Below are 20070 nucleotides of genomic sequence, written 5' to 3' on the forward strand. Positions count from 1 at the left end.
AGAAAGAGACAAAGGCCAACTAAATATTTAGTTTGAAATTAAATATTTATTTTCCAAACTAAACATTTAATTTTTAAACGATATATTTCATTTTAAGCTAAATAGCTAAATATTTGCTAGCTAAATGTTTAGCTAGCAACTACAAATTTAGCTACCAATCTGTATATTTAAACATTAAGTTGGGAATTAAACATTTAGCCTGTGAATTTCATATTTTGGAACTCTGACATGTTTCCTAATTTTTTGTTAAATATAGAAAATGACAACTATAAATAACCATTCTGGGATTTTTTGGCGCCCCCTCTAGCTGGCGCCCTGTGCGTGCATATATATGCATACCTAGTTTTTGCAGCACTGCTGACCTCCATCTACTCTTAATCCTCCTTTCTCCTCTCCTGACTCCTCATCCATCCGCGCCCCCGAGGCCATCCGCGCTCCTCCTCACCCCGCCCGCCTGCGCGCTCTGAGTGTGTGTGCGTGTGTGTGTGAATGTGTGTGTTTGCTGCTGGGAGCGAGTCGAGCAGCGGAGGACACTTTCCCCTCTTCATCTCCTTCACTCCAACATGCTCACTGCTTCGGCTGCGGACTGGCTCTAGATCACACGGTAAGAAGCTTCTCCTTTTTGAGCATTTTTATTTTCTTTGGGGTCGGTACAGGTGCGCGTTTTTGTTGTGCGCACTCCATGCGGGCATCCCTGGCTGCTGATTCTGGGCCATGTGGAGCTGCTCTGCTCCTCGGGAGTGTTGCTGCTGCTGCTGCGTTGACCTGGGATGGATCACAATGAAACATCAGCGGTTGTTTGTTGGGGGTTTTGCGCCTTGTCCCGCCTTTTACGAACTTTAAGGAGCGGGAGTGAAACCTTTAAGGGTGCTATTGGGGTGGGGGTTGTGTTTTGCTCGCTTTATGGTGCTTATATCCGGTTTAATTTGCGCTCTGCTCCCGGAGGGGGTCGGTGCACGGAGCGGTGTCCGAGGATCAGAACCAAACTCCGGGTTCTGCTCGGGAAGGAGGGAAACTCAGCCAGTGATATAAAAACAAAATTCACAGCAAGTTTGGTGAAAACACGCAGCATCCCGGGTGGTTTTGGTGGATCTGCTTCCTGATTGGAGTGCTTCAGATTTCATTGATGCGCCTCTTGGAGGAGAGGTTGGCATAAAGAAAGATTGAAGTAAATCCTCCCTCTGCTTTTATGTATTTAGCATCTTGAGCATCAGAAACCTCCTTTGTGTTCCAGTGGATCTGCTCGGACTTCCCATCCGAACAGCTCCATAAAACTGCCATTTTCCCCATATTATTTATATTTTCAGCTGGTTTTACACAAAATAATCCACTTTCACTCAGTGCTGTTCTCTGCATCTCATGTCACACTTTAAAAGCGACGCATTTCGCTGAATCGGCAGCACTGAGGTGTGTTTTGGTTGGTGGTGCAGGGCTGCAGGGAGGAACAAGCTGCATGAAGTGTGACTGTAGTTTCAATGAGGAGTCTGCGGCTGCAGCAGCATGCATTAGAGGGGATCCTCCTCCTGTTTGCAGGAGCTGCAGCGGGGCTTCCCTGGGCTGTTCCTGCTGTTGGGGGCTTCCCCAGCAGCAGATGCAGCGTGTTTTGCTGTTAAAGTCCTGATCAGACTCGGTTCTTTCTGCTCTGCTGCGATGTCTGATTTTTCCTCTTCATAACAGTTTCTTTGTTCTTCAACAACACGATGCTCTGGATTCACTGCTTGCAGATTGATGCTTGCCTCCTCAACATATTTATTGTTTTATGAGCCATATCCAATTACTGCTCTACTATATCGTCTGTTGGATTATTTATTACATCCCCTCTTCCCTGACTCTCCTCCATTATCTCCTCTGCCTCTGCTGTAAAAAAGAAAGTCCCCATGTCTTCTGCTTCCTTTAACCTGTGTTAATACCTGCGGGGGTTTCTGGTAAGCTCTTTCATCGCTGCCCCCTCCTCACACTCCCAGATTTAAATATGACACTGGGGAAAAGCTCAGGCAAACCCACATCCCCTTAAAGCGCCTGCCTGGTAGCTATGACAGAGCAGAGAGCGGTTATGTAACATTTATGAACTCTAATTTACATCTTATCTGTTGCTTGACTTCCTTTTCCACGTGATTCAGTCAGGTTAGCCTCTAAAAACTGTTTATAGCTGCTCTGTGCTAGCGGAGCTAATTTTAGGTTTTGCTAGCATATTTTGCTAACTTTGAAAACGTTTCGCGCAGTTAGCTTCCCCCGAGGTTTTCCACATAAACTACAAATCGCTAATTAATTAGTTTCAGTTGAATAAAGTTCAACATCGGTGTTGATGTTTTTGGCTGTCCACTGTTAAGTTCAAGTAGTTAGACGTCTATATTTATGCTCTTATTTTGAAGGGGCCTTTGTTTGCATCTACGTCACTTAATCACGTTGAGGCGCCATGATGGACGTCTGGAAAATTTAACTGCGATTATTTATATCAAAATATCTTCAATGACTTAACTGGATCAAAAAAAAAAAAAAAAGACAAATCAAAATTGTATTTTTAGATATCTGAACTGAGAATTAAGCCCTGCTTGTTAAGCCCCATTGAGCTGTCCAAACAGTTGCCTGAAGAATTTGGGGTTTTGCGAGCAAAATTGTTAGGAAATGCCACAATGTCGAAAGAGTTCTGCGGTCTAGGATTTAAGGGGAATGCAAAATTTTGTGACCTTGAAGACTGCTTCAAAGATCAGCAAATAAATTCGTAATTAATTGTTTTCTAAAACATTTACATAGAAAAGACTTTGAAAAGCTAAAAGTTACAGTATCAACCTATATTAACGGAAAATTATTGACTTAAAACAAGCTTCTATTTCTTGCTGAAAAGTTACTTGTAAGTGAGTTTTGTCTTATTTCAGGTTTACTACGATATTTGCTCTAGAAAGCAGAACGAAGTTACTTGGTAAGATTTTGGGTTTTTTCAGTGATTTGACTTTTTGACTAGTCATAATTTAATTGTTTATCTGAAATATGCTTCAGATAGTCAGTAATTAATTGTAGATATATTGAATTGAACACTTTATGTAACTTAATAGTAAATTTTAGGTTATTTATTGGAGTCAAAATGTAATTGGAGATATCCTAGTGAAAAAATATGACTAATTTTAAACCAATTTCAGATACCAGCAATGTTTTAAAAGTAAACTGGTTTTATTTTAAAACGACCTGCCATACACAGAACGGGTGTCAAACTCCAGTTCTGCAAGTTTTAGATGTTTTTTCTGCTTTAATCCACATAAATCAAATAACATTATCATCAACCAGAGCCTGCTGAGGATTCAACCATTCGGTTCAGGTGTGTTAGAAAACACTGGTCCCAGTTTCTGTTTTCTAAACACGTTCATCCAACCTGGAAGGTTTATTTTCTCCACAGGGATTTTTCATTTTATGCCACATCAAACACATCAAACTATTATAAAAAAAACCCAACATATCAAAGTGACAGTGATTCTCTGTGGGTTTGTTCTGCTCACTGTTTTGTCCTCTTCCTCGTCTCTGGTCTTGATTGATCTCTGGGGACATTAGCGCAGCGTTTCTTCCTCTGTGGCTCCTTAGTTACAGAAATGATGTGCATGGCTGTCTTTCTGAGAGGAGGAGCGTCGCAGTATCCTAACCTCACCGGGGGATTGGCTCTTTACCTGGAGGACAGATAGTTGCCTTTTGCTAATGTGGGAGTCCTGCAGCGAGATCGCTCCCTCTGGTTTGGTGTAAATCTCAGAAAACAAAGAGCAACAGGAATCTGGAGGATGGTTTCCAGCATGCGCCTCGCTGCGGTTTTGTTTTCAGGAAAGATGTGATGAACAGATAAATAAAAGCCTCTGGGAACGGAAATGAGGAAGTTTCACAGGATCTAAAAACATCAGAATGATTATCTTCTGGATTATCAGGCCTGGAGTTTGTTCTAAAGCAGAAATCATAACTTCCAGTCCCAAACATTCAGGATTCACTCCCATCAGCCCTGTTTGGTCCACCTTAATCCAAATCCAGTCCGGTTGCCCAGAAAGTCCGGTTCGGTTGGTGAGGTGTGGATGCTAATCGACCTCCGACCTCTGTCCTCCAAACCTCGGTCTGGGTTCGGTTGAAGTGAACTCTGGTTTGGTTTGAATGCACATGTGAACGCCAAGCGGACTGGAGACTGCTCCAAAATCAGGAAGTGGACTACATGGCAGAGCATTCTGGGTAAATTCAACCAAAACAAATGCATTAGCCTAGCGCTAGCAGGAGAAATGTCTCAGGGTTTTTATCAAAAGACAAAAGAGAAATCCTCCAACCTCTAAAATCTGACGCCGCTCCATCACTGTTTCATTTCATGAAGAAAGAAGTTGTGGTCAGTGTCTTCTTTATTGTTATGTAGAGAAACTCCCATTAGTTTTTCCAAGGAAACTCCTTCTAGCTTATAAATAATAAATTATATAGTATCTATTATTATCTTGTAACCCAGAAAAGGAATTAGAACAAAGTTGGAATCCAGAGGAACTCGCCTCACTACCTTAGATCCACATCATCAGAGCAGGAATCCAGAGAAAACCTTATCCCTCTGCAGAGGGATTGGTGTGTGTTGACCTTCCTCAGGCACCTGGACGCTGTTTTATTGAAATGTAAAAGTTTAGAGATGAAAGTTGTGCTGCAGATAATCTAATAAAACCTTTAGTGGAGCTTTGTGGAAATGGTAGCATGGAGAATTTGTGCTTTTTCAGAAATTTGGTATTAGGGATGAAACAATTAATCGAGTCAATCGTGATTAATCGATTACTGAAATGATTGGCCACTAATTTAGTAGCTGATTACGTGGAGAATACAGACTCAAAAAATGGGCATTTACTGAACACTAATTGTGACAAAACTGTGCAAATATACATATTTTGCATTGAAGATGAAAAAACATATTTTCCTGTAAATGTTTCACCCAGAACTCCTCAAGTTTCAGTTTAGGCTTCACTTGGTTCAGATTCTGTAAAAATATCTCCCATAAGCACCTTTAGCTAACCAATTATTAATCAAAAAATAATTAACAGATTAGTAAACAGTATTTTTTAGCTTCTGATGCAAATGACCAATCATTATTGCATTTTAGACCATATTGTTTTTCTTATTCAAAAAAGCAACTGAATTATTTGCTTATTTGCATCTTTTAATGTATTTTAAATATTGTGTAAAAAAAAAAAGAAAGACGTGATTGATTAAATTAAAAATCTGAAAAATGTGCCAAGTGTTTTTTTTTTATTAATCAAATAATTTTCACAACAAATATGGAATTTTCTGAGTTTCAAAAGTTAAACATTTTCCACTTTTAAACTTGTAAGTTTATTCTAGAAATTAACTGAATTTATATAAATTTGTAAGTTTATTCTAGAAAATTTCAGTTTAACCTAAAAATATCTGAGTTTTTTGGCAGAAATTTTCTCCTTTTTGTCTGATGCACAATGTCTCCAACGCGCTGATGTAGAAAAGAAAGTTTTTCTTTTCAATTTTTATCAGAATAATTTTGGTGATTCTGACTGACCTAAAACAAGAAAAGTTTAATCTGATTTAACTTCAGTCAGTGAGAAAAACATGTCTTTTTATTAGGTGCCTGAAAATATCTGGTCCAACTATAAATAACATTTTCCAAATTTACTCTTTTAATCAAGCGTTAGACTTTGAACATGAAGCATTTTCCAGGTTTTTATGCAGAAATTAAGCTCTTTCCAAACTGATTGAATAATTTCTGAGGACTTGTGCGCCTGTGTGAACCCGGCAGCGCCTCATGATGCGCAGCAGACATGCAGGCGAGGAGCCGCTGCAGCAGCGCTGCATCATTTATGAGGCGATAATGGTGGAGCTGCAACGACCGCCTGCCGAGAAGCGTCTGAGCGGCTCCTCCGCCATCAAATCCCACTCTGCTACCATCAACATCACATGTCAACACACACACACACACACACACGCACACGCACACACACCTGGGCGCTCCGTAAATCATCTCTCTCTTCTTTCTGTGCCACTATTATGTTACATAACCAGAGGAACTGCTGATGTTTGAGTCTTTCCTCTCCAGCTTCCTTCCTCCACTTTTACAAACATTTCGCTGAACTCTCAGTGAAATGTCCTGTAATCTGTTTTATTCCCAGTGAAATGATGATATATTCATGTAGGGATTATTTTTTGTCTTGATCACTTCAGCACCAAACAAATATGTCAAGTATTTTAGATTTTTTTAGTTTTTTTTCTGATTTTCCAGATTTACATTGGAAACACTAACAATATCAACATAAAGCATAAAACAATCTTCACCTAGACGTTTTAATCATTACTACATTAACAAATTTGGACTTTTGATGCATTAAAACAAAGCGAGACATTTTCAAAGCTTCATAAACCCTTTTATTCTGACCTAAATATGAATTTTTGAATCAGACAATGTGTTAATATTATTGAAATGCTGTGGTTGACCACATATTTTACTCTAGTTTCATAAACCACACTCAGGACTGATTACGTCCAGATAGATAAATAAACCCGCTAACAACATAAAGTAGGCTAAAACATCCAATGCTACTGGTTAAATGCGGCATAATTTGATTTCTGTGTGAACGTTTTACGATCTGAAGATGATGTCGCCCAGCAGCACCTGGTGTACGGCAGTAAAAATGGCCGCCACTGTCAATGGATGGATTTTAAAGTTATTCAGAGCCGACAGAATCAGTACGAGATCGTAGGAAACCGATAACCTCGACACTAGTGTAGGTTTTACTCCGTACTTGAGTGGACTTTTTACCAAATACTTTTTTACTGGAGTAATTTCTTGCTACATTTTACTTTGACTTGAATAAAAACATGTTGAAGTAGTTCTACTCTTACTGAGTACTCCACCCATCTCTGTTAACACCAGTGTAAAGTAATAATATATTTTCTGATACATAACAGTAGCTATCACATAAACTTTTTACATCATTTTCAAATGAAAAAGTCAAATTATAGTGCTAATAATCTAACTTTGCCTCCTAGTAGAGTGTCTGATTTAGGCTGTAAAGTGTTCATAAGCAGTTTTAGCCTCTTTTCTCCTTTTCCTGCGCTCGCCTGCTGCAGCTGTTCCATATTCCCTCTGATTTGGCTCACCTGTTTTCCTCCATCGTTCTCTTTGCTGGATTATTCTTCTGGTCTCTTCCTGTCATCTCTGTCAGTCACTCTTCTTCATCAGACCTTCTTTGGTTCATTACTGCCTCCCTGCCTTTATTTGGCACCTGAAAACACCAACCATGGCAATACATGATCACCAATCCACTCATGACGTTTCCACTCTGCTGTTCATGATGTGCCAGCTCCTTGTATGGTGAGTAATTTCCACACACCGCCGCCGTTGCTCTGCATCCATGACAAATTACGTTTAAACCAGTTCATTCCTTTTGGGCTCCTGCTGAAATGTTTTATTTAGTGAGTATAGATTGAAAACAGGTGTCTTAATTTATTCAAAACAAAAAAAGGCATTCATCATTACTTAATGGTTCCCTGTAATGGAAAACAGCGGCTATGCCTGCTTAACGCTTACAAACACAATGAATTATTAGATGAATCATAAATCCAATCCAGCTCCACAATGAAGCCTCCAGATTTTTAGATTTTTAAGCATCAAAAACCCTCCTCAGTATTTATACCTCAAATATGTAAGTAAATTAATCCACCTGTGTCAGTTTTAAACTCTCATATTCATTAATTATAGGAACTAGAGCAAACTGCTGGATGCTCTGGATGCTGTCTGCATTTGATTTGCAGTTTCCTCTGATTGCTGCTGAAGATTTGCTTTGATAAATTTAATCTCCAGAGGTTTGTTTTGGCTCCGGGTTCAGCGGCGGATCTGTGGTTTGTCTTCAGGGCTACAGGGGGGCGTGAAACCTCTGGAGGCCAGCTCACAGCCAGCATCTGGTTTAGCTGCAGGTTCTATCACTGGAAGTCTGTTTTCACTTTTTTGTTGTCATCATCATTTATTCAGCTTTTCTCATTCATTCTTTAGCTTGCTTTTTTCTGGTTTCATTCAGTTCAACTGTTTTTCTGTGTTTTTTTCTTTTTTTACCACTTAAATTGCAAAGAAATGTGTTAATATTATTGAAATACTGTGACTACCCAAAATATTTAGTCTAGTTTCACAAAAATACAAAATCTTACGTAGTGTGTTTGGTAAGTTTCTAGTGCAAATTTCTTGAAATACGATGAAATCAACTTATAGTAAGTTTTCAGTAAGACAGGAGCTTGTTTTACATTAATAATTCCTTAATACTGATGAAAAGTTCTGGTTTCATTGGCAGATTATCGTTATAATTTATCTGCTTGGATAATTAGTGAAATGTTCTCGCTGCTAAATGTTATAATGGCGGAGAAACAACTTACCGTTACAGGAAAACTCTTTTATCCACCGCCATCGGTGGCTATGCTAACTAGCCTAGCATTCACAACAAACTATGCTACGAGCTTCTTCTTCTTGATTTTTATTGGCGGTTGGGAAAACCCGTTACCTAAGCATTACCGCCACCTACAGGTATGAAGTGAAATGGGCTCTTTGCACGTCTGCTTCCGCGTTTAGGGAAAAGCGGCTCCGTCATTTCCGGTCTGTTGAAAATGGCATTTTACACTAGTTGCTTGCAGGGTTTGCCCAAGGTAACAATTAACGACATACATCGATCCAAAGCCCCAACAAGTAAGCTGGAGAAAGGCTTTAATATTTACGCCTGGTTATACATTCAGAAATACAAAGGTGAGTTTTACTTTCTTTAAACTTTGTGGCTAACATTAACTTTAGCTTATGCTAGTAGGCAATATACTCAGACATTTTTCTTGTAAAAATGGGCTATTTAAGTATCTAAACTGTTTAATCCATTCCAATGGACAATGTTTTTACCTTATTTTGTACTTATTTTCGAGTATATTGTGTATAAAGAGGGAGATTACAGTTCACAGATTTTCTCTCGACATGGAGACAGTTTCAACAAATATGTAAAAAAGATTTATTTAAAAAAAATAAAAGTTACATAAATTATATTACAATATTAAATAAAAACAAATATATTTCTTTGGTCACTGATGTCTACAGAGCAGCATTCATTATTGACCACATTAGTAGTTTTATTTCATTCATCCTTCTGTATTGTTTTCTTCTGATTTCTATTTTTTTTTCATCTTTTACCTCCTGTTTTGTCCTCTTTTCTGTCGTTATCCTCTAACATCTCTTCCTTTTGGTTCACTCTTAGTTTTCTCCCTGCAGTAATCTCCTCTCCGTTCCCACACTCCACTCCTCCGCCTGTCGGAGCTATCTGTCATCCTGTGATCCGAGGTGCTGCAGCAGTGTTGGAGGGCTCTTGTGTGGGCAGGTTCATGCTGGATCAGCTCTAAGTGCACCACAGGTTAGAAGAACAGGGAATCCATGACTGAGTTCATGATGGAGCAATTTATTTTCAATCCTCTCTTAACAGGCACATTTGACTTCATGTCAGATTAAAATTAACTCCTCGTGTGATTCAAATCCTCAGACCAAAATATTAACTAGATTTCTTTTTCAACCTGCATATTAACTCTGTTAGAATAAAAGAGTTTTTAGGGCTGTGATAAAAAAATCCCTGTCTATCTAGATGTGTGGATGTCCAGCAGCAATGGTTTTATAGATCTCAGGACTCTGGCTGAAGATTGGAGCTATAAACAAAGGGTCAAATCAAGTTGCTGCAATGTGATCAAAACTCTTAAAATCAAGCAGTAAAAGTTTAAATTATATCCTGACTTAGACAGGAAACCAGTTTCTCCTGCGTTTTCCAGCTGCTGCATTTTGTCCAAAACCTCAAGGGCATTAATTGAGAAACATTTTATTGGCAGCTGATCCTGTCTATCGTTTTAAAAGGGACCTGTTACAAAAAATTAGATGGCTGTGTTGATGCCTCATCAAAAATACGTCCAATGTAACAAAACATTTGGAAAATGTTGCTTTAAAGGGACTGTGTAATGGAAAATTTACATTTTGAATGTTTTTGTACTTCCATATGGGCTTCTACTGCTAAAAAAAACAGGCTTTTTTTAAGTTAATTTTTTTAGTGACTGGAAAATGAGCCGTTTTAAAAATCAGCAGACGCTGCTGTGTTACCTAGCAACCCCATCAGAGTTCCAGCCTGTTACCTAGCAACCCAATCTGAGCGTCAACATGTTTGGTCAGCAGGTTTTACAGCTGTATGCATTGTACAATGGCTGCTGGAAAAAGACAAGTGTTTTGTTAACTTACTGCAATCCTGTTGGTTGTACAGGAGGCCCCACTTCTGCTTTTCAAAGATGTACAGTTCTATATTTGTGCATCTGTTTGCAACCATTTTCATGTGTGAGTGTAAACATTGAGTTCGGGTCGCGGTTTGTAATAATAATGTGGCATGCACTGATGATGCAATGATTTGAAATCCTAAAACAGAGTTTATACACTGTGTAGCTTCAGTAAAGTCCTTTCTTCCACTGTGGGATTAGATGCTGAATCACTGCAGGCTCCACCATGCAGCCTGCGACTGCATCCAATCAGTCTGAATCCTGATTGGACGCTTGATGAGCCTAATTAGAGCATGCTGAAGTTAATGGCGCGGCACAAATCACTCATGTTTTGGTCTCTGTAATGTTGCATTCACACCAGTCATTTAGTCTACTTTGATCCAACTCCAGTCTGTTTGCTTAGAAAGTCCGGTTCGGTTGGTGAGGTGTGAATGTGTATGTGAACGCCAAGCGGACCAGAGACCGCTCCAAAAGGAGGAAGTGGACTACAGTACAGGGCATTCTGGGTAAATTCAAACAAAAGAAACACATTAGCCTAGCACTAGCGGGAGAAATGACTCTTGGTTTTTAGCCAAAGACTTCAGAGAAATTCTCTACCCGATAAAATCTGACGCTTCTGGTTTTGTTTCCCTTTGTTGAAGAAGGAAGTTGCCAGTGTTGTCTTTTTCTTCAGTGGTTGTTGGTGCAGCGCCCCCACAGGCGAGGAGGGGAACAGGTTTTTCCAAGGTTTTGGTTTGACTCAGAGCAGAGAGAAAGAATCACAGCGGCTGAAGAAATATTATAACTTTGGTTCCAAACAAACTGAATCTACCGGACGGAAAGGTGTGAAAACAAACTAAATTTCCCTCAGTTATGAGTGTGATGGTTCTGTCATGAAAATCTTGTGCTAAATTAATTCAAGTCCACAAATTTCCTTGGATTAGCATCAAGGAGAGCTGCTACTGTATTTTATTTTGAATTTAAATCCAATCTGGTACCAGTTGCTAATTTCTGTTTTTAGTAAATCACAAAACATGATGGATTTTATCAAACCTGTAGATTTTAATGTTTTTCTTCTAAATACTTAAAAATCCACTGAAGCAAACTGAAGTTACCAAAATGATTCTGTCAGAACATCTCTGAACCTCCCACTCATCACCGTCCGGCAGTCAGAATCAAAATCTGCCTCCTCGCTCCTCAAGCTGCTCCAGTCCGCCACTTTTCTCAGCTTTTGATTGGCAGGAAGTAAATGTTTTCCTGGAGGATCATCAGGAGACGAAGAGACATCAGCAGTTTGTTGAAGATATTCAGGACCTGCTGCTTCAGGAAGCCAGGATCCGACAGAAACTTTGAATTAATCCAAGTTTGTTTGGAGATTCCCGTTTTTCTGCAGTCGGATGTTGATGGGTGGCGTCCATCTTGGCCAGGCCGTTGGAGCGCGGCGTCGGCATCGGACTTGCAGACGTCACACTGGTCCACCCCACCGGTCCACCCACACAGCCACTGGTCCGAGTCCAGGCTCTGTCCCACCAGCTGTCCTCTGATTGGCTGGCGTCCTGGCGTCGCTGCGGGTGTGTTGCATCCTCGTCCATCAGACCAAACGCTTTCTGGTTCACATCTCGACGCCTCGGCTCCGACTCTCTGAATCCTGCAGCTTTTAATTATCTGAGCTCAGAGGTCTGGCAAGTTGAGAGGAAAACCCCCGTCTTCTAACTGTGACGAGAAAATTCAGAGCTGAATGAAAGTTTGTGGAGACCTGAGAGGAATCTGGAGCTGCAACTAATGATAAGAAACTGATTGATCTATTGATTATTTGGATGATCAATTGATAAAAAATTTACACATTCTACAATTTTTCATTTAACCACTTAAGACTGCTTCTTACAATATTTGAAATGCATTAAAATATCCAAATAAACAATTTAATTTCCTTTTTAAATAAGAAAATAAACATTTTGTTGCAAAGGCAGCATTACTTTGGATTGTTTGTAGCAAAAGTTGCATCTGCAGCTAACGTGAAAAACTGAGGCCTTTCTGCTGGACTTAACATCGGAACAGTGTGGGAATAATCTGGTGATTATTTTTTGATTAGCTGATTTAAAATTGTATAGAAAAAGATGCTTAACAGGAGATTTACATTTTTTTATTTTTTTACAGAATTTGAACCGGGTGAAACCAAAACTGCTGCTTGACGGGTTCTGGGTTCAACATCTCCACATTTCCTTTTCATCTTAAATGCAAAATGTTTATATTTATTTAAAGTTCTGACTTAATTTCTGTGTTGTTGACAGTTTTTTAGTTTCACGGCGTCGGATCACAAAACTCTGATCTGTCTCACAAAGTTTCTGATCTGAGCTGAAAAGCTGAGCTGTCCTGTCAGGTCCAATTATATTAACTTTAACTTGACTGAATTTGTTAGACTGAAACCAACAATCAGCCTGTCAGTGAATACTCTTCCTCCTCTTCATCAGTTCTGCTCCTGTCTTTAAAATTAAACCAAGTTGTTGTCTTAAACATCAGAAGTCGAGTTGCAGCGTTTAAAATGTCATCCCACCTCCGCACACGGTGACCTCACTGAACCGGTTAATGATCTCATTAAACCGGCGATAATTAGTCAGAGAGAAGCTGCAGCTGCGTGTGTGTTTGGATTTATGATGTGTGTGTTCAGGTTGGCAGCACCGAGACACTCAACAGTCTGACGCTTCAGTCCGTCTGCGCCAAGCAGCTGCTGCAGTTTGGTTTAATCTGTGTAAAACAAAATCACTTCAGTTTCTGCTGGATGCAGCAAAGTGAGGGTTGGGACTTGGAATGCCCTTCAGTTTTTATGTTTTATCGACTTCAACTCAGCGTTTAAAACTTGCAATAATTTTTTTGGATCCGGCTTCAGAGCTGAGAGAAGCTTTTAAACCACACAGCATTACTGTTTCTGTACAATGATTAGTGTTTGCTGGTGTGAAAGCCATATGGTTAGTAAAATCCTTTGTGACTGATGCAAACCCATCATGTGGAACAAGCTCACGTAACGTCTGCATCTGCTCAGCCAGCAACACAATCATGAGCAACAACGGAGGGAGGAGAGAGACGCTTTCTAGCTGGAAACTCTGTCACTGTTTTGTGTTTGTCGACTAAAAATTATAAAATTAAAACAAAGTTTCAACCAACATTTAGGCATTTTTTTAGGCTGTTTTCTCTCCTGATAGTCCAGTAGATTTGGGACCAAAGTTGCAGCATCTGTTCCATTTCCAGCTGCGATTTTCTTTGCCAAGCCAACCAAACCCTTTGAGCAGCCTGTTCCCCTCCTGGCCTGTGGGGGCGCTGCACCAAGACCCACTGAAGGAAATGACACAAAAACCTCTGAAGACACTGAGCGCAACTTCCTTCTTCTCCAAATGGAAAGACAGATTGAGCGGAACCAGATTTCAGCGGGAGGAGGATTTCTCTTTTGTCTTTGGCTAAACACTATGACCCATTTCTCCAGCTAGCGTTGGGGCTAACATGTTTGTTTTGGTTGCATTTACCCAGAATGCTTTAACTCTGGTAAATGCATCCTGAAGTTCATTTCCTGCTTTTGGAGCAGTCTCCAGTCTGCTTAGTGTTCACATACTGATTCAAACTGAACCAGAGTTCACTTCAACTGAACCAGAGTTCACTTCAAGTGAACCAGAGTTCACTTCAACTGAACCAGAGTTCACTTCAACTGAACCGAGGTTTGTAGGACCAGAGTTAGCTTAGCAGTCACACCTCACCACCCGAACCGGACTTTTTAGATAAATGGACTGGAGTTAAAGCGAACTAAACTGGGCCGGTGTGAATGCAGCCTCAAACAAATGACACTTCCAGCCTTTTTCCTTAATGATGACAAAAGAGAAGCTTTCAATGCCAGTAATCTTGACTTTTTTCCAGTTATTGCTCTGACAGAAGTATTTATATTTGAGTAAGTTTTTGCCTTTTTATTCTGGAGGGATATGTGAGGGTCTTCCTCAGAAACAATGAGGTTTTGGGTTCACATAAGGCCATTTGATTCCTGACTCGCAGTGATAAATGTGTGGCTGCGAGTGTCAGCTGGAGTCGTGGTTGTTTTGTGTTGTTGGCGTTGTGTTTCTTATCTGACAGGCTGCCTGCGCCATGTCTGGCTGCTTCGCCTGATAACTGGCTGCTGCTGCTCTTTTAACAGGCCCATTCACAGCTACACCGTCTCATCTCACTCTGAATGCGACTCCGTTAGCGAGGGGTTCAGATGAAAATCTGGAAAGCCCAAAAGGGACATTTATCAAATCTGAGAGATGAATATGTTTGAGTTGCAGCCTCTGGGGTATGAGGGCTTGCTGCTGTCTTTTCTGTTTAGTGTCGAAAACAAAACACAAGTGGCTTTCAACTAAAGGTTCACAGGAATGACAAAGATTTTAAAAGATTAGGTTTTTTGTTTCAGATAAGGTGAATTTTATTGCTTGTTCTTACTGATTTGAGTAACGGCTCCTCTGATCATTATTGTTTTTTATCAGTAAACCCTCAGTCACATGTGCCAAACTCGAGGCTCGTGGGCCAAATCCGGCGCGCCATAGCTTTTTATGTGGCCCTCTAGTCACCAGAGGAGCACACAAATAGAACCTTCAAAATATTTGCGTTTAAGATATTATTTTATTAATATAATTTGAACTGAAGTTGGTGCGTTAGCATTAGCTTCTGGCAAAAACAGCATTGGTGTAATGCTTTAGCCTTAGCAGAGCTAAAGTTGACAATTAGTGTTTTTGTTAGAAAAACAAATGTTTCTGATTAGTGCTTTAGCCTTAGCAGAGCTAATGTTTCTGATTAGTGCTTTAGCCTTAGCAGAGCTAATGTTTCTGATTAGTGCTTTAGCATTAGCAGAGCTAATGTTTCTGATTAGTGCTTTAGCATTAGCAGAGCTAATGTTTCTGATTAGTGCTTCAAGTTTCAGGAAATTAACCTGGGATCTAGAAAAGTAACTTTAAGGTTTACAGAAAGTAATCTATAAGTTGTTGGAAAATAAACCTGAATGTTTAGGAAAGTAACCTGTAATTGTTATAGAAGGTGATCTGTATGTTTCTACAGACTGTATTATTTATTCCAGTTTTTGTTGTGATAAATCCATCACATGTATTTTGCCTAAATCATGTGAAGGCCTGAAGTGCGATGGTGATAAAAGCGCAGCCTCCATCACCAGCTTGAAGCTGGTATCGACTCTAATGTGTTGTCAGTCGGGTCCCAAAAAGCAGTTTATAGCTGAGCCTTTATTGTTTCATAGTTGCTGTCACAGCCTGAGATGAATCTGGAGATCAAAACCGAACATCATCCAAGCTGAGGTTAGATAAACAAAATGTCACTCAGATATAAAGCTGAGCTGTGATCTACTGCAGTCGTAATTCAGATGCCCAAGGCGGATCTGTCTCCCTCTCCAAGAGTCGCTGCTGTTCTTCGATTCGAAACCAGATACATGTGGGACTGAAATGATTAATCGGTCAACTAACTTAGAAATCGATTAATCGCTAACTGGAGGATACAGACTCAGGCTATTTGCTGAAAGAACAACACACTCAGAAGCAGTAATTAAGACAAAACTGGAAAAAAGACCAAATTTTCTTTTACTGTAAATCTGTTCTACCCAGACTCCTCAAGTGGCAGTGTTAGCTTCACCTGGTTCAAACTCTTTAAGAAAAGTTCCTATCCAATTATTAATCACTTAATTTATTTTAAAAATCACCATATCAGCCCTTTACTGTATTGGCATTAAGTCAAGTAGAGAGAGCTGAACTTTCCTCATGTTGATCTTAAAATAGTTTTTAGCTACAGATGCATCTTTTGCTACAAATGATAAAGCATTCACTAAAGGAATGCTGTTTTATGCAATAAAACTTTATTTTCTAATTTAGAAAAAGGAATTGAATTGTTCATTTACATCTTTTAATGTATTTCTTATATTCTATAAAACAGGCTTAAGCGTTTAAGTGAAAAATGTACAGAACCTATCATTTTTAATCGATTAATCACCAGAATAGTTGATTAATCATCAGAAAAGTCTACAGAATAATCTATAACTGAAACAGTCATTAGTTGCAGGCCTAGGTATGTGTTCCCTGGCCTGTGTTTAGAGTCGTTTTCATATGTGAATAACCTTCAAGGTTCCTGCGACCAGCATTTAATGGACCATGAAGGTAGAATAAATGAAATGTCAACAACAAATGAAAACGTTGTGGAAGGAGAAGAAGCATGAAAGAAACGAAATGGGCTTCACGGGAGAGATGGGGACTGCCGTGGCTGTAATTACAGCGGGCGACTTAAATGAGGAGTGTGAAGCCGCTCATCACGTCGAGGCGACGAGGAGCTGGAGGCAGACGCTCCATTTCACAGCCATTAACACACGGCTGCCTGGACTGACAGGATGGAGACCTGCTGAGACGAGTCCAGTTGAAAGCAGAGGAGCTTCCCGCTTCTCCACAGGCTCCTCGTTCACCAAGAACATCCAGTTACTCTGATTACGGACCTGGAGAACGCCCAGCACCGGAGTGGGAGTAAACGCCTCAGGAAATGTTGATACAGATCTTTATTTTGGACCAAAACCAGATTTTAAGGCTGCACAGTAAAAAATGACTAAATATTGCAATTAAAATCTGAGAAATTCAACTTCAGGGATCAATGGTAGAATATCTGATGTTCAACAATGTCAGTAGGACTGAAACGATTAATCGCAATGAATTGGTCAATGAAACGCCTGTCAATTAATCGTTAACTGGCGAACTCAAAAAAAGCATTTGCTGAAAGAACAACATACTCAGAACAGTAATTAAGCCAAAACTGTGCAAAACTATGCATATATATTGCATCTAATCTGGTTGAATTACATTGAAACCGTCCAGCTGGGTGAGTAGTGGGAGTAAAGGCCTCAGGCCTCTGCCGGGATTCATCCTGATGTTCTACTCGGTGTGCGTTTGACACCCGAGCCGCGGCCAGAGGACGCCTGAAACGGGTGGCTGGACTCAGAGGAAGTCAGAGCTGTTCACCGGCCAGTCATCTAGAAGCAGGGCTCTCTGGGGATCTGGACTCGTCTTCAGGATCAACTGGAATGTGTTACTTTAGACAAGGAAGTCTGAAAGTAAAGTGATGACCTCTAATCTCACTGCCACCCAATTCTTAAAGGGGCGGTGTCGTGTAAAACTTCTCAGTCCAATGCTATTAAAAATGGTTTTAAAGGCTTAACGGAGAAACGTTGAGATGATTTTCTGAAGGAGTTTTCTTAAAGAGACAGGGGCCCAATTACAAGCTGCTGAAATACTAAGTCAAATTTCTTTTATGTCAAATTTGATGCATTTTCATAACAAATTAAGACCAATGAACCCTTGATTAGGCTATCAAATGGTGCTAAATATTTAATACTGTGCCTTTAAAAAACCCCCACAAATGAATGGATTTATTGCTCTATTATTGGCAATAAAAAGTTTATACGCACTTTGAGCTTGATGTCCTTCTGTGTCTGCTGAGACATTTTTGTAGCAAACCTAAAGATTTAGTTTTTCTCTGCAAAAACACAAAATTTCATCTAGTTTCTAGTGCAAATATCATAGTACACTTGAAAAAAGATAAAACTAACTTACAAGAAACTTTTCAGCCTGTTTTAAGTTAGTTAATCCTTCATTTTGATGAAAATGTACTAGTTTCACTGGTAGATTATTTCACAATGAAATGGGAAAATATCCAAATATAAGAAAAATATCTGCTTTGTTTCCACCTTCAGTCTGTCGGATCAGAGTTCAGCTGTTAGCTGGTTTCCAGTAAACTGTACATATTTCAAGACCAGTCCGTTACCTAGCAACCACAGTGAAACTCGAGCACATTCGGTCATCTGGCTTCAGATGTGTTGCACAATGGCTGCTGGAAAAGACAAGTGTTTTGTTGTTGACTCACCGTCCAGAAACCGCTTGCTGCATTCTTGTTGTTTTTGTAGGAGGCTCCACTTCTGCTTTTCAAAGATGTATGGTTATGTAATTGCGCGTCTATTTGCAGGTATTTTCATGTGCGAGTGTAAATTGAGTTGGGGGCCAGCAGCAGCTGATTTAGACTTAAAGCGACAGAGACCCTAAAATAGTTAAAGATAGGGAGAATAAAATTTGATTATCCAAGAATATTCTGTGGAAAAATGTAATGGACATGTTTTGTATAGGCCATAGAAATATCCTAACCTGCTCTAGGACGTGTCTAGGTCATCATTAAAGCAATGCATCTTTGCTCTGACCCAAACCAGAGCTTTGGGAACCAGTTACTCTCCAGTTAGCACTGGGTCTGAAGGGAGTCTACGTCTGTGGGTTTGACCGAGTTTCTGTGTCTGCTGCTGTTTCTGGATGACCGGTGCTTCCTGCAGCCCCTCTGCGTAATCTGAAGCAACACGAGGAGTAGAAAAGAAACAATTGGCTCCTGTATCTGGGTTCTTGCTGTTTTCTCTCTGTGCTACACTGAGGCTTTGATCGTCCTCAGTGTGACACCTGCTCCAAATATTCAATAAACTGTTTAAAAACAATAGAAAAACTGCTGAGTTTTTTATTCCAGGTAGTTAAGATGGAGTTGTTCAGCTGGAATTAAAATGATAAGACTCAGTGCAGTTTTGCAGATTTTTATGGCCTTGCAGGAATTTATTATTATTGCCTCAGTGATTTGACTTTATGAAATTTTACTCTTCATATCTGCATTTCCTGTTTTCACCTCCCAGTACTTTATGTTGCATCATAAAATTTGTGCAAACTGGAACATTTTGAAAAGGGACATTTACTTTGCAGTAAATCAATAATGTTGAGAGCCAAAGAGCAGTGATGTACAGTCCTGTGCAAAACTCTTAAACCAGTCCAGCCAAAAGCTAACAGAACCAGGAGTTCTGTCCTGATAGATGCAGGTGGTAAATGTTTTATTTTAAACAAACATCATCAGTCTGAGTATGACAGAAATTACTTTGTAAAAGTATTTATTATCTGAATTTCTCACATTTTCTGGAGGTGCAGCTACAAACTTTAATGTATCTGATCTGGATGTTAAGTTATAAATTGATATCTGCATTTACTATTTGTTTAAAAACAAGAAAATTATAGATAATTGAGAATTTATTTTGCTTTCCATCAACTTTCATCATAAAAAGACGCAGTGACGTTTCTAAGGCAATGTTAAAGCTGAGGTATGTAACATACAATATGTGAAAAGATTAATATCAGTGTATGCTGCTAACTGTGCTAGTAGCGGAGAAACAGCTCACTATTACAGGAAAACCATTTATCTGCCGTCATTAGTGGCTATGCTAACTAGCCTTAGCATTCATGGCAGACTGCTGACAGAAAATTAGATTTAGAACAGTGGTTCTTACCGAACCCCCCAGTTTCATACGTGCATTCACCGAACCCTTCTTATTCCTTCCTCCCCCCCCCACTCCACTCCCTCTTATTGATTTTATTTTTTAGCCAAGACTCTGTCTCTGCTAATGACATCTTCAATACATTTTTTGATCCCAGGCTTAGTTTATGGACTGAACAGACACCATTATACATTTTGAACTGTAGATTTTATTTTAGGAACCATTTTTATTTGTAAGTATTGATTTTATTTTTGAACCATTATTAATTCTTAAATGTTGATTTTATTTTTGAAACCTTATTTATTTTGAAGTGTTGATTTTATGTTTGAACCCTTTATTTTGAAGTGTTGATTGTCTGAAAGACCTTACACCTGAATTGCCCCATACGGGGTTTGAACCGATGACCTCAGCATTACCAGCACGGTGCTCTAACCTGTTGAGCTAACTCACCTACCTTA

At 39.6% G+C, this 20070-nt stretch overlaps 1 protein-coding gene across 3 annotated transcripts in view; it reads left to right on the forward strand.

The window, feature by feature from the left end:
• Positions 1 to 355: 355 nt before the first annotated feature.
• The window catches only part of slc8a2b (solute carrier family 8 member 2b), a 94740-nt gene continuing 75025 nt past the window's right edge, over positions 356 to 20070 (forward strand). Inside the window, exon 1 of one of the 3 annotated variants that reach the window (XM_016671708.1) lies at positions 356 to 604. In XM_016671708.1, the coding sequence (XP_016527194.1) occupies positions 490 to 604 (115 nt within the window). In that variant the 5' untranslated portion in view covers positions 356 to 489. The remainder of the gene's footprint in view (positions 605 to 20070) is intronic. The other 2 variants (XM_016671709.1, XM_016671710.1) reach the window with 2 other exon arrangements.

The sequence above is a fragment of the Poecilia formosa genome, unplaced genomic scaffold (assembly GCF_000485575.1).
Source record: "Poecilia formosa unplaced genomic scaffold, Poecilia_formosa-5.1.2 Scaffold48, whole genome shotgun sequence".
Lineage (NCBI taxonomy): Eukaryota > Metazoa > Chordata > Actinopteri > Cyprinodontiformes > Poeciliidae > Poecilia > Poecilia formosa.